Here is a 15,157-nt window from a genome sequence, read left to right on the forward strand (position 1 = left end):
AGCATATGCCACTGTGAATTTGACAATAAATATCTCGAACTCAAAGAGAAAAGTAAAAGCCTTTAAGACTGCCCATTCTTGTGGAAAAAAATTAAACCCTTTATTATTCTGATCTTACCCCCAAATCCAACCATTTTTGTGGAAATGAGGGAGGGCTAGCATCCTAACTTGTCAGAGCGAGCCTCCTGGCCTCAATTTGTTTAGGCTCTCTGATTAAGAGGCAACTGAACAGGAAGCAGAATGAGCAGGGAGAATACTGACTGTGGGGTGTTGAAGACTGGGACCTGCAGAGGTATCCAAGTTTGACCCTCTGCCAGGCCTGCATGCTTGCTTGGGTGTCTTCCTGATGTTCTCTACAGAAGCGCCGAGCTGGGCTGGGGGACAAACACTGTGTGCCTGTTTTCCTAGGTCAAGTGCAGAACCAAAGGGAAAGCCACTAGGACTGGAGCCCCGGTCTTCTGTGTGACCTTGGTTGGCCTCCAGCCACAGTGCACATGGGGGCTGTCTACAGTCTAGACCCACACAGCTGCAGAAAAGCTGACTGCCTCTGCTAGCCGTGACATCATGTTCACTTCTCTGTAGCAGCCAGTGTCCAGGAGAACAGCTCCCAGGCTCAGCCACAGGCCAAAACAGAGAAAGAAAAGAAAATCCTCACACTGGCCAGATGCAAGGCCAGAAAACAGGGATGCTGTCCCCTGAACAATGCCTGGCTTGTGAGATTTCCTATTAGACAGAAAAGGATACCTCTCGAGAGCAGCCACTGCCTTGCATCTCATTTCCTTGAAGAGCACCAGTCTACTATTATCTCAAGCTTGGAAACTGCAGCCCCAGCCTCAAGTTATCCACCAGGCTTCTCAGCTGGCTGCTCTTCCACCCACCCCAGTGCTGCCGCCCAGTCAACACAGGCAAGGACATCCTCTGGGGATATGGCTGAGCAGTGATTCATCCTCTGAGTAGCTCCACAGAAGCAGGAAGAAGGGCTTAAACAACCCTGAGGTATCATCGTGAAAAAGAAAGAAAATGTGCCCCTAGGTGAGTGTGAGCATGCACGTGCACACGTGCATGTGTATGCGTGTGCACACACGTGTGTGCATGGTTGGGGGTAGGTCAGAAGATGATGTTGGGGATCTTCCTTAATTTCTCTCCACCTCAGTCTTTTGAGACAGGGTCTGTCACCAAAACCAAACCTCATCAACTGGACTATAGAAGCAAGGTAGCAAGACCCCATCCCTGCCTCTTGGCGCTGGGATTACAAATGCCCAGCACTGAGCCCAACTCTTTGATGTAAGTTTGAGAGAACTGAACTCAGACCATCATGCTCATGTGACAAGCACTTTCCTGGGTAAGCCATCTTCCCAGCCCCCTGGTTGATTTCTTTGTTTAAAACAGGATATCACACTGCCTAAGCCACCCTCAAACTCACTATGTAGGCAGAGGTGACCTTAAACACCTGATCCTACTCTCTCGGCCATCCAAGTGCTGGGATAATGGACATATACTTAGTATACTGGGTGGTTTTGTGTGTCAACTTGACACAAGCTAGAGTCATCAGAGGAATGAGCCTCAGTTGAGGAACTATCTCCTTGACATCCAGCTGTAAGGCATTTTCTCATTTAGTGATCAATGGGGGGAGCAGCTCATGGTGGGCAGTGCCATCTTTGGGCTGCTGGTCCTGCGTTCTAAAAGAAAGCAGACTGAGCCAACCATAGGGAGCAAGCCAGTAAGCAGCACCCTTCCATGGCCTCTGTATCAGCTCCTGCCTCCAGGATCCTGCCCTGTTTGAGTTCCTGCCCTGACTTCCTTCAGTGATGAACAGCAATGCTGAAGTGTAAGCCAAATAAACTCTTTCTTCCCCAACTTGCTTTATGGTCATGGTGTTTTGTTGCAGCAATAGAAACCCTGACTAAGACACTTGGATATTTGTGGTTTTTATAAAAGAGCTAACCTAGAAGTTTTTTTCTAATTCTGATTTTTATGATATTTATTTTTCTCTGGGGGGAAAAAAGTACTTTTCATTCCCAAAACAAGACCACTTCCAAGCACTTTCCCTATACCTTGGCAACAATTGATGCATTGTGTACTTGAAACTGGTGAGTACACTTGAAATATTCTCACCTCAGAAACATTAGGAGGAAGATTGGTAAGTTACAGACATGTTCACTAGCTTCTCATGAAAGGAAATAGCAGGAAGGCAAAAAGTATTTTTAAATATGGCGTCAGGAGGGAATCCCCTAACTTAATAATATTTTTAATAAACACTAGCATTCCTAAGTTTTATAGTGTTTATAAAAACCACTTTCAAAGTAGGGTAACTGGACATTTAGCTGCAAATTCCAATTCTGGGGTTGTTTAAAACAAGGTCCTCTCCAGGAAGGATTTTTAGACCTAATTTAATTAGACCTAATTAATTTCATGTAGGAAAATAATCATATAATTTATGGATATACATAAACATGGCTCCACTAAACTCCTGCTCACTTACCAAGTAGAATTCACTCTCAAAACATCTGCCCATCCCCTATGACCCCAATCCTTTAGGTGTTCCATAGAAAGTCCCATAGTCGCCAAATGCCATTCCCAATTGAGTGATAGCAGTCTCTGGCTAAGGAAGATGGGTGCCCAGCACTTCTAAAGAAGGAGCACCAGGAGGTGCCAGCACTCATTGGCTGGCAAGTACAGTCCTGCAGCAGGAATGCTAACTCATGGTCCTACCACAGCCACGGAATTATATGAGACTGTGCCCAAAGCATCCCAATAGACATTTAATCAAATCTCACATAAGTAGCAAATGTTCTCACAGGAACCACCTGCTTAGAGTGCACCTCTCAACTCAAGGGGCTGGCAGTTGAGGAACTTTCTAGTGAAGGCATCAAGCATCTGTCTACAGCCTGGTAATGACAAGGTATATGTTCTCTGTGTGTGTGTGTGTGTGTGTGTGTGTGTGTGTGTGTGTGTGTGCGTGTGCGTGTGCGTGTGCGTGTGTGTGTGTGTGTGCGTGCGCACGCACATGCATGTATGTGCATATATTTGTGCATATATGTATGGGTATGCATTTACATGTGGAGGCCAGAGGTCAGCCTCAGATATTCTTCTTCCTGAGGCCTGCATCTTGCTCTTTGAGACAGACTCCCCTTGGCCTGGAAACTGTTAATTAGGATAGGTGAACCCAGGTATCCACCTATCGTTTCTCTGCCTCACCTATACTGGAATTACAAACTTTCCCCCCTATTTCTGTGTGTGTGTGTCTGTGTGTGTGTGTGTGTGTGTGTGTGTGTGTGTGTGTGTAAGCACACACATGCACATGTGTTTATATATGTCTGCATGTATGTGCTAGAATTGTGTCCCTAGAACAGATATGGTTAAGTGCCCATTAATGTGACTTTATTTTGAAAGAGGGTCATTGAGGGCATAATCCAGTTAAGAAGTGGTCACAAGCTGGGTGATGGTGGCCAAAACCTTCAATCCTAGCACTTAGGAGGTAGAGGTGGGTGGGTCTATGAGTTCAATGCCAACCTGGTCTACAAGTAAAGAAGGGGTCACAACGGGTTAAGATAGGTCCTACTCCAAAGACTGATGTCCTCTTAAGAGGACAGTCATCTGGGCATAGAAAGGAACATGCAGAGAAGGTCCATGTGAAGGTGGAAGGTAAATTCAAGTGAGGTGTCCACAGCCAAGGCCCGCCAAGGGTGGCAAAAGCCACCAAAAGTGAGAAAATAAGGAATGACTCCCCCTTGAGGAACTGGGGAGAGTGGAGCCTTAGTAATACCACGGTTTAGAACACGGAGGCTCCAGAATGTGAGGGTCACCTGCTTTGGGCCAGTGGCTATGGTGTCACTAGGAAATTTTGGCAATGTGCTTGCTTGTGGCTTCAGAGGCCACCTGGGTTTCTGCTATGTGCTCCTGGTCCCTTGGTCTAGAAGGATAACCCCAGTCCTGTAGCCAGGAGAGAATCTTTACCCATGCTTCAAACAGAGTCCTCATGTGACAGCCATGGGCATCCAAAAGACTGAGTTTTCTGGGGAGTTTCCACTGTCCTGCAAGGCTGTGCAGGTCACCCATGTACCCATCTAGAGCTCCTCCCACAGGCAACTCAGAGCATCCATCCTTCTCCCTAACAGGTTGCCCAAGTTAGTTGGTGGCGGCAGCTGCAAACCCTGTCAGCACCTCTCTGGCTAGCGTGCTATTGGGGGGAAGGAGGAGGAGTAAGGGAGAAGTACACGGATTTATAGACAGTTCTAAGTCTCCAGTTACCTAGAGTTTTAGTATTCTTCTAATACTGACACCAGAGCTAATGATGGCTAACACCATGGGTTAGGTACTGCTTATGGACAATAGCTCATAATCTGCTCAGCCGTTAGAGGCTAAACCTACAACAACCCCCCATTTGACTACCAAGAACCCAAAGCCCAAGCAAGCAGACGTAGGCTTGACTCCCAACTCTGGATTGCCAACGTGCTCTCAAAAGGATACTGCTTTTTTCCTCTTGCTTATCAGATACAGGCTGGCTCCAGGCTTACCTGGTCACAAACACAGCGGCATCCACAGGAGGCGCATCATCCTTCCCTCCTGGTACCTGGTTATTGCCAAGGTACCGTGCGCCCCCATACTCCTCATTCTGCCAGTGGCAGAAGCTTTCCAGGGACCGCTCGCCATGGTGCCCTATGGATAACTTGGCCTAAAAGAAATAGAAGGGTGCAGTCAGACTGTCATCCAGGAAACCAAAGTTGCCACCCAGACACTATTGTGGATGGTAGATGCCCTTGAAGACCGAATTAGATGACTCTCTGCCCTGAGATAAAGGCCTAGAACCAAAGGATGCTCACGAAGTCCCGAGACCACCAGGGACTTTATCCATGCGTTTAAATAATGACTGTCACTAAAGTAAGCAGTCTCCTTCTTAGAAACACAACAGTCTCCAAAAACGATGCACTCCCTCCACGTCCGCCGACTGCTTCACCTTGTTGCAGATAGCACTGGCTTGAAGGGAATCACTCAGCTGAAACAGCAAAGTCAAGGCTGTGCTGAGTCCCGATGGGGCAGGAGCTCCAGGAGGAAGGCCATGCTTCTGAGACCTCCCCCAGCTTTCCACGTGTGTGAGAGCCATATGCCAGACCTACCAGGAATGGGAAGTGTGAGCACCCATGGCTCAGCATTCCCTTGAGATCTAAGCAGCCTACATACTCCCAAGACTCTCTTTTCTCACAATGCTGCCATCTTCGAAGCCAGGAAGGTGAACAAGCCAGTTTGCCTGAAGCCCCCCCTCACAGTCCCAGTCAGGGGGAACTTCCAAGTTCTCAGCTTGCTCCGAAAGGCATCCATGAAGACTTACCGGGCGTTGTCGCAGCAGGACCAGCTTGGTGACTTGAATGTTAATTTTAATCCCGAGGCTCTGGTGCTGAAACATGTTGTATACCTATTAACAGAGAAAAATAAAGATATAAATACAGTTCTTTAAACACAGCAGTGTTTAAAGTGGTAGTTTGTAACAGAGAAAAAATACTAAATACAGACTAAAGAAATTGCATAAACTATGGATATTAGATTAGGTAATAGTCAACATTGTCCTACAAACATACTGTATACATACAGTATGTCCTACACACAGACTATTAAGATATGTTAGCAAACACACTATATGCTAAAAATACGGAAAATTGTGCATGTGAACTCTATACTACCTGCTCAATTTTCTAAACCTTTAAAACTGTTCTAAAATAACAGCTTTGTTTGTAAAAAATATTAAAGTGCAGTTTGTATTCTTCTAGTATGAGAAAAACTAAAAGTAATAATTACATGTAACTCAAAGTTTAGTATTAACAAAGTCTGATTTAAGCAAATACACACACATACACACACACACACACACACACACACACACACACACACACACACACACACACACACACACACGGGTGAGAACATTTTTCAGATTCTATTCAGGTTTACTAGTCAGGAGGTGGTGGTCCACACCTTTAATCCCAGCACTCAGGAGGCAGAGACAGGCGGATCTTTGTGAGTTCAAGGCCAGCCTGGCCTACAGAGTGAGTTCCAGGATAGCCATGGCTACACAGAGAAACCCTGTCTCAAACAAACAAACAAACAAACAAAGGTCTTTTGAGACCAAAAATCCCCACTAAAGGAGACTCCAGGGCCAGAGAGAGCTCTGCAGGTGAAGGTACCCCCTGCACAAGCCTGACCACCCACGTTCAATCACCAGAACTCACACTCACCACCACTACCCCCCAAAAGACCCAGCTGCAGCAGCACACATCTGTCATCCCTGCTCTCCTGCAAGGAGATGGGAGGCAGCGACAAGAGAAGCACTCGGGAGCACTGAGGCCAGCTAGCCTGGAGGATTCGGTGAAGTGGAAATAACCAGACAGACCGACCCTGCTTCAACGAGGTAGAAGGGGAGAAGCAGCAACCGGAAGTTGTCCTCTGACCTCCACACGACTGTGGCACAAGCATGCCTGTATACACACATACATCACACACACAGAGTTGATTAAAAGAGAATCCATACCCCCCATGTATATAAGAGAAGACTCTAGAATCACACACACAGGCACATGTACAGCACATCAAAGGTGAGAGCAGCCGGTTGTTCGACAATGCAGAGCGCAGGTGCCGGGAGCTGGCGGAGCAGCGGTCCGCTGTTGCTCTTCCAGGTGACCTAAATTCCGCTCCCAGCACCCGTGTCAGACAGCCCACAACTGGATGTAACTCTAGTTCCAAGGAACCTGATGCATTCTTCTGGCCTCCACAAGCACTCCCACGTACACAGACGTAGTACACAGGCATACACATGCAGACTCATAAGTAAAAATAAATACTTTTGAAAATGAGCAGCTTGGGTGATTTTGAAACACAGAAACAGATGTTAGGTAATCCAGGCAGAAAAGTCAAAACCCTCGCCTCAGGTTTTCATGCAGAAGGACTGAAGGCATAGGGAGACAGACAGACACTTGCACTGTCCCAGCCTGTGTCATCTTTAACCCTTTCTAGCACTGCTAAAGTTCTGCATCTGTATCATCCCCATTGACAAAACGGGCTTTTGTAGATGAAGGAATGTATTAAAGACTCGGAGCCAGGTAGCAATACCCTGATTCAAAGCCAGGCTCATCTACCCAAAATGTCCATCTCTTCCTGTGTTCCCCTAAGTCCTCATTCTGACCAGAGGCTGCCACTGAAGCACATCATAGTGACAGAAAGGTGCATGCTCGTCTCAAGTCCCCCTTTGTGGCCATTTGGTGTCCCCCAAATTAAACATACAAAAAGACTTGGCTCCAGGGTGGTGTAGTGGGAGGGACTGAGAAGGGCCTAGTGAGCGAGCGAGGCTGTGGGTCCCCAAATTTGCTCACTCTGTCTTTTAGCATCGACATTTGCCCCAACGGTGTCATCTTGTGCCTTTACCAGACTCCAAAGTCACGGGTCTGCCAGAACTGGACCTGAGCCTCCAGACTGTGAGCTCAACAGCGCTTTTCTCTACAAACTTCCTGTTTTAGGTGTTTCATCATGGTGGCACAAGACCAACTTAGATACAAATATGCCTCTAGTCAGGAGAACCTACTATTAAGGGCCTCAACATCAAGACGTCCTAGAGAGGAAGAACAAAAGGAAAAATCGTAAGGCAGGAGAGCCAGGGTTCATATGAACAAAGGCGGCCCACTGGATGTGAGGCCCCCAGGTCAGGACAGACCTCTTGACTTCCTTCCTCTCTTGCACTACAGCAAAAATGGTGCCCTGAGAGGTTTGATGGGAGGTGGTGAGGGTGGCCATAGACACAGGATACGGAGGGAACGGGGATGAGTCCTCTTGGTTTTAGCTCATGGACAACCCGTTAGGGGATTTCACACCAAGAGCATTAAAACTTTCTCCCCTGGTGCTGAGTCTCTACTCTCAACTTGGCAGCACCGGAAAGTGATGGCCAAAGCAAGCAGCAATGTCAGGGTCTGTTAGGATGTGCAGCTGGCTACCCAAAGGACAGTGAGCCTGCAAACCAGGCAAGCACAGACCGTAGGCAGCTATGTGACATAGAATTAGCTGTGTCACAGCTTGGACATTATGCAATGAAAGCTGCTATTATGGTTAAATAAAATCTATCTTTGTGTAACTTAGTATTCTTTCCCACAAGAAAAAAAAAAGGGGGGGGGATGCATTCACTTTCTCTGTTCTCAGTCCTTGCTCCAAAATGTCTTGTCCTCAAGTACAAAATATCTGTCCTTTTTTTAGGCTGGACCATCCATCCACAGGCCAATTCTGAAGTCAGTTCTTCATTATCTATTCCTGACCCTGGGGGAAGAAGGGAGCCCACAATTTTTTCCTTGTTTGGATATTTCAAGAACCACCCAATGGCTCTAATTCAATTTTTTTTTTTTCCTGAAATACCCAGGATGAGGATTGGGCCTTAACTGGTACACAAAAGTTCCAGACGTGAAAGTTCCGAAAAAAGAAAGGTTGGCATTATAAAAGAAAAAATTTAAGGTGTACAGGGCTTTGTCACAAGGAGCTGCATTTGGAGTAAATGCTTTTGGAGTTCAGGTGTAGCTCAATGAGAGATCATAGATGCAGCACACAGGAGGTCCCGTGTTCTGTCCCAGCACCTAAACATAAAATAATTAAGTGCACAATACCTGTAATACTATGCCAGCCAAACCCCTAAGACATTCAAGAATATCATGGGTTTAAAGAAATAACACGCAAGCTGACAAGGTGGCTCAGTGGGTAGAGGCACTTGCCCCTAAGGCTCATGACCTGGGTTTGAACCCTGGAACCCACACAGTGGAAGGTGAGAACAGACTCCTGCAAGTTGTCCTCTGACTTCTGCCTATGTACTATAGTGTGGACATATGTGTGTCATGCACACAATAAAATAAAAATAAATAAATAAATGTTATAAAAAATAAAATATAAAGAATGTGAAGTCAGACATGGTGAGTGCACTGGCTATTCTTATGTCAGCTTGACACAAGCTAGAGTCATCTGAAAGGAAGGAGCCTCAGTTGAGAAAATGCCTCCATAAGATCCAGCTGTAGGGCATTTTCTCAATTAGTGATGGATGGGGGAGGGCCCAGCCCACTGTGGGTGGTGCCATCCCTGGACTGCTGGTCCTGCATTCTATAAGAAAACAGGCTGAGCAAGTCAGGGGAAGCAAGCCAGTGAACAGCACTCCTCCATGGCTTCTGCATCAGCTCCTGCCTCGAGGATCCTGCCCTGTGTGGGTTTCTGTCATCACTGCTTTTGATGATGAACAGCAATATGGAAGTGTAAGTCGAATAAACCCTTTCCCCACCCCCAACTTGCTTTTGGTCATAGCGTTTCATTATAGCAATAGTAACTCTAAGACAGAGGGGTTCATGCCTGTAATCCCAGTACTTAGGAGACTGAGGCAGAGGAATTACAAGTTGGAGAAGAGCCTGATATTCGCAACAAGTTCCAGGCCAGACTATACCATGCCATCATGTCTCAAATTTTTTAATTACATAAGTAAACTAGTAATGTGACAGGGCACTTCTCAGTGCTGTTCTGATCTGTCACATGAACAGAGAACACAGAACCCATAGGCATGGATATGAGCACCAGACAGAACACAAGACAAGTCCCTGAGTTAGAATCATACATTGGCTTCTGTCAGTCTGAGCATAGCCTGGTACTATGAGCTTTCCATGTCCCAAGGCTTCCTTGCTTCCCTTGGGATGAATGTACAAAACTATGATGTGAGATGAAAGGAAAAAACAGCCTCGTGCTCCAAAGGGCTGGGGACAGGGAAAATGGAGAAAATGGTCTAAACGGGAAAGGGGTAGAGAGTGTCAGTTCTAGAAGATGAGGCCATCCTGGATGCTGGTTGGACAAGAGGGGAATGTACTTAACATTACTGAACACTTAACACATGGTTATAATGGTAAATTCAATGGTTAGGTGTATTTTGTCACAATTAAAAGTATAAATCCTTCTTAAAATGTTCATGTCCTAAATACCTGTGGTGGTTTGAGTGAGAAATGCCCTCTGGTGTCCCTGGCATTTGAACACTTGGCCCCCAGTTGGTGGTCCTATTTGGGTAGGTTTAGAAGGTGTAGCCTTGCTAGAGAAAGTGCCTCACTGGGAGTGGGCTTTGGGGTTTCAAAGGCCATACACCATTTCAAGTTCGCTCTCTCTGCTTCCTGTTGGTGGTTTGAGATGGGAGCCCTCAACTCTCAGGTTACAGCTCCAACCTTCATGCCTGCCTGTGGCCATACTTCCCTGCCACGATGATAATGTGCTCTTAGCCCTCTGGGACCCTAAGCCCCAAATAAACCCTTCCTTCCATAAGTTGCCTTGGTCATGTGCTGGGGATATCTTTCTGTATGCTGTGAATGTGTTGCTCTGATTGATTGATAAATAAAATGCTGATTGGCCAGTAGCCAGGCAGGAAGCATAGTATAGGTGGGATAAGGAGAGAGGAGAATTCTGGGAGTGGAAGGCTGAGTCAGGAGAGGCTGCCAGCCGCCGCTGACATGAGAAGTAAGATGTAAAGTGCCAGTAAGCCACAAGCCACGTGGCAACTTATAGATTAAGAGAAATGGGTTAATTTAAGATATAAGAACTAGATAGCAAGAAGCCTGCCACGGCCATACAGTTTATAAATAATAGAAGTCTCTGTGTGTTGACTTGGGTCTGAGTGGCTGCGGGCCTGAGTGAGACTGGAGAAATCTCCAACTATAGTCATGGTGTTTTATCACAACAAAAGAAAGGTAACTATACACCACCACTGACTAGTAAGGACAGACGGCACTTTCCCCTTGCGATGCAGGCCTTCATCCCAGGGAACAGCTGGCAGAGTCTGAGCACCACAGCTGAGCACAGTCACCTGCTACTTGCAGATGCCCCCTCACAGAGTTCCACGGGGTACAGGGTAGGGCAGAATGGAAAGGGGCGCTCCCTCCAGGCCAGGGAAGCCAGATGAACAAACCCAGCCTGAGACAAGCAAGCAAGACACTCTCTCTTTTTCCCATAGAAATTCGTGCTCGGGAGAAGTCCCGAAGGCAGCAGCGCCCGATGCTGAGGGAGACACCTGGCTGGGCCTGGAGCAGTGCAGCCAATTGTCTGGAAAGTCTGTCCCTAGTGTCCAGCTCTGGCTGTGTTCCAGGAAGTATTCAGAGCCCTGGCTGCCTTTGTCACATTCCCGTGGCAGCCTGAGCCAAGCAGGTGGACTTGCTGCCAACAGCATACTGTGGCTGTCCCGGCTGGGTGACTTGGGGACACAGAGATGGTGGCGATGGCAGACAGGGGCCAGAGAAGAAGTGAGAGATTAGGACGGATGGGAGGGGGGACAGGGGGAAGGGTTGATGGTCATCACACATGGCAGGATTTTCACAAAGCTGTCACTCGGGCGAGCCAGAGCTTGCCCAGAGCCCCAGTCTGTCCCATTCAGACCTCACCCCAAAAGGTAAGAGCTAAATTTACTGAATTCACAGTAACTCTAAGGGGGGCACCAGCCATAAGTTGGAAATGCATACTCGGAGCCCCCAGAGACCAACTGTGTGTGTTGAAGGAGTCTCCCAGGGCTTCTGGGATGTGCTTGAAGCGTAAGAACCAACAAGCACACTAACCCTGGGCTGCCTCTGGGGTGACCACAGAGAGACTCTTGTCTGTTGCATATGGTAATAAAGTGAAATTGATGTCATTTTTCCTCCAAACAGCTTGCCTGGATGGTCTTGGGTTTTTCATACCACTCCATGGTTGTTAAGGAAGCAGAGAACAACCAAAACCCTGCCGGGTGGCCCTGCTTTCCAAGTTGGCGGCCCAGCCGCAGCGTTTCTGGTGCCACACCACCTGTTTCTGTCTGCAATTTGTACCTTAAAACATTCCTGCTCTGGTGTCACCCGGGGACCCCCACCCAAGGAGCACCAAATCATATATGCACAAAAGGCTCTGTGATACATGTGGGAAAGCCTCCGCAGCCCGCTGCACACCGTGGGTGGTGAGGTCATTTTGGACATCTGTCCCAGAGGCAATTTCTGCACAATCTCCAGGGACACAGAACCAGGGGCAGGACTCCACACCCCCAGCTAGGGCATGAAGCAGCAGCTCTTGCTTGTTACAGCACTGAGGATTATGTATACTAGGTAAACACTCTGCCACTGAGCCACATTCCAGTTACAGAAGTATTACTATTACCATGTTTATTATTATTATTATTATTAGTAGTAGTAGTAGTAGTAGTAGTAGTATTTCATTAATTTAAAAGGTAGTCTCTCTCTACACAGCCCAGGTTCACATCCTGCCTCAGCCTCCCAGGCACTACTAGGTGTGTACCAGTGTGCCTGGATCAGAAGCATTTTTAAAACACCAATCAGCCCATTCCACTCTTCTTTTTAGACCTGCTGGCAGCGACACACACACACACACACACACACACCAGCAAGCCCCTTTATTCATGCCTATTACATCAGGCAACAGGGTCAGTCTGACCATAGTTTACCAATCCCTACCAGCCTCCCCTCTGCTGGCGTCACATGGCGCACCACTCAATGCCACCCTTCAGAAGTGGAGACCACCCCTCCCAGAGGTGCCTCAGTCACTTGCTCCCATATGGTATAGTGTGTGGCAGCTCCCATCTCCAGGTTCCCTTTTCACTGATTGTATTGGATAGTGTCTATGGCTCCTTCTGCTGAGACATGTGGGGATAATGCATGCTAATGATTTCTGTTGTACACAGAAGTGGGTAGCAAGGTCCCTTGATTTGAGTGCCAATAACTAAGCCAAATGGAACCAATACATATCTTTTATCTTGATAGTGAAACCCATACAGCACACAGTCTATAATCTCTACCATGTTTACATGTACATTCACACTATTACACAGCCATCACCGCCATCTGCCTCCAGAACTTAAACACCTTGTAAAATAAAACTCTGCCCCCATCAAACACTTAATGCTCCCCCATTTCCCCAGTCCCCAAGCAAACACCATTCTATACTCTGTCTCTGTAAATCTGATGACTCTAGATATTGGACAGAAATGGGATCATTTGCTACTTGTCCTTTGTGATTGGCTTATTTCACTGAGCACAATGTCCTTTAGGTCATCTATTTTATAGAGCACGTACAAGTTTCTTTCCTTTTAAGGCTGAATCTAATATTCCACTTGGTGTAGCTGGCACATTTTGCTTATCTGTTCACCTATCAGCAGGCACTTTAGTGCTCTCAGCTTTTGGCTACTGGGAATGATGCTACCATGAACTCTCCTTCAGCACCTTACTCAGATTTGTTTCTTTGCCCACCAGTAGCCTCCAGAGAAGGCCTGGGCTCATGAATTCCTCCCAAGGCTCTGATTCCTAAAAGAGGACACAGGCAGTAGATGTTCCTGGGACGTAGACATGGCAGCAGGGACCTAACAGCAGGCAGAGGCATCCAGCAGTGTGGACCAGCCTTATTCCTGACATACCCTTGGCCTTGACTTCTCCTGCTGCCTGGCCTGCCCTAATCCTCACCCCTACAGTCAAGCTTCCTGTTCCAGGTTTCAAAAAGCTCCTTGCTTCCCATCTGGAAAGCAAGCCCACTTTGCTTGTGGCCATTTTCCCTAGGTGTCTCTTCTCTCCACTCTCCACTCGGGTGTCTGCTGCAACACGATGTAGGTGGGATCCTGCAGGTAGGAGGTGGGAGGTGGGAGGTGGGAGGCTGCTTGTGGCAGTCCGGCTTCTCCATAGGATTCCTTTTAACCTTGTAAGGCTTGGCTTCATCCTCTGCCACACTTCTTAAAAAAACAACAGGTGTGCTAGGGGGCTCAGGAGACTTTTCATTGCACATGGCCACCCGGGGACTGTGTGAGGTAGGTAAATAATATAATCACGTGTATGTGGGAACACTTCTCACTGGGTTGTGCATACACATAAATCTCCATGCTGTGTTTGGGATGCACAAAAGGCTTTTCAGAACAAATTAATCAAGGAATTATAAAGTGCTGCCAGACCCACTAGCTCTTTTGTTCCAGTCTCTCCAGACTGACTCTTAGTCCGCAGCAGTCTGCCTGCAGGAGGCTCTCCGCCCACTTGACCTCCATTTCCTGGGCTCTGCCTCTTGGTGTGGACCCAGGGTTCCCCTAGATCTTTCCTGTCTCCCTCTCAGCCTTTCCTCCTAACCCATCTCCATTTGCTGTGTCACCCACCAACCCACAGAAGCACTCTGTAACAGGGACCCCACAGCTATCACACTTGCCTGGGATCCAGAGTAGACAAGAGCAACCTAGACCATCCACTCAACTAAGGCAAGAGCAGATAGCTCCACCAAAAACCACATCAGACATCATAACTCCCAGTGCTCAGATCTCAGCTCAAAAACCCAACCATGAACATTAAAGACACTATGCTTCCTCTAGAAGCAATCCCACTGCAGCAGACCCTGGGAAGAATACTTTACTGAAGCACAGAGTAAGGAGTCCAAACATACCAATTACGAATATGTTCAAAGACTGTAGAGAAAATATGAACATGTGTCTTACCATGAAAATACAAACAGTTGGATGAAACAATAAAAATGTTTCAAGGAGAACTTAGCAAAGAAAGAGAATCAGCCAAAAAAGCTGATTCAAAAGTTTGGAGAAAAGCCAAACTGAAAGAAAATGCAAAATGCAAACCTCAGGATGTCAAACCAAGGCCTCGGAGGAAAGCCTCACCAACAGATTACAAGACATGGAAGAGGGAATTTCAGGTCTGGAAGACAAGGTAGAAAAAATAGATAGGTCAGTCAAAGAAAGTGTTAGATCTTAAGAAAAAAAAGAAAAGAAAAGACAAAATCCAGGCACAAAACATCTAGGAAATCTGGGATACTATGGAAAGACCAAACCTATGAATAGAGGTACAGAGGGAGAAGAATCCCAGGTCAAAGGCACAGAAAATTAAAGCAAGATCAAACAATCAACTTAAACAGACCTATATCCCTAGTGAAATAGAACCAGTAATTAAAAGTCCCCAAGCAGAAAGAGGCCAGAATTCTCCCAGACCTTCAAAGAGTAACTAACACAAATATTCTTCAAATTATTCTGCAAAATAAAAACTGAAGGAATATTTTTTTTCTGATTCTTTTTACAAAGCTACTATGGCCCTGATATCAAAGCCACACAAAGATCAAACCAAAATAGAAAATTATAGATTAATATCCCTTATAAAGATAGATGCAA

At 46.8% G+C, this 15,157-nt stretch overlaps 1 protein-coding gene across 2 annotated transcripts in view; it reads right to left on the minus strand.

The window, feature by feature from the left end:
• The window catches only part of Adamts17 (ADAM metallopeptidase with thrombospondin type 1 motif 17), a 323,860-nt gene that overhangs the window by 238,275 nt on the left and 70,428 nt on the right, over nt 1-15,157 (minus strand). For both annotated transcript variants that reach the window (XM_052763539.1, XM_052763540.1), the window contains exons 5-6: nt 5,330-5,413; nt 4,518-4,675 (exon numbers count right to left, since the gene is read on the minus strand). In XM_052763539.1, the coding sequence (XP_052619499.1) occupies nt 4,518-4,675; nt 5,330-5,413 (242 nt within the window). The remainder of the gene's footprint in view (nt 1-4,517; nt 4,676-5,329; nt 5,414-15,157) is intronic.

Source organism: Peromyscus californicus, unplaced genomic scaffold (assembly GCF_007827085.1).
Source record: "Peromyscus californicus insignis strain IS unplaced genomic scaffold, ASM782708v3 Scaffold_4__1_contigs__length_199733344, whole genome shotgun sequence".
NCBI classification, from domain to species: domain Eukaryota; kingdom Metazoa; phylum Chordata; class Mammalia; order Rodentia; family Cricetidae; genus Peromyscus; species Peromyscus californicus.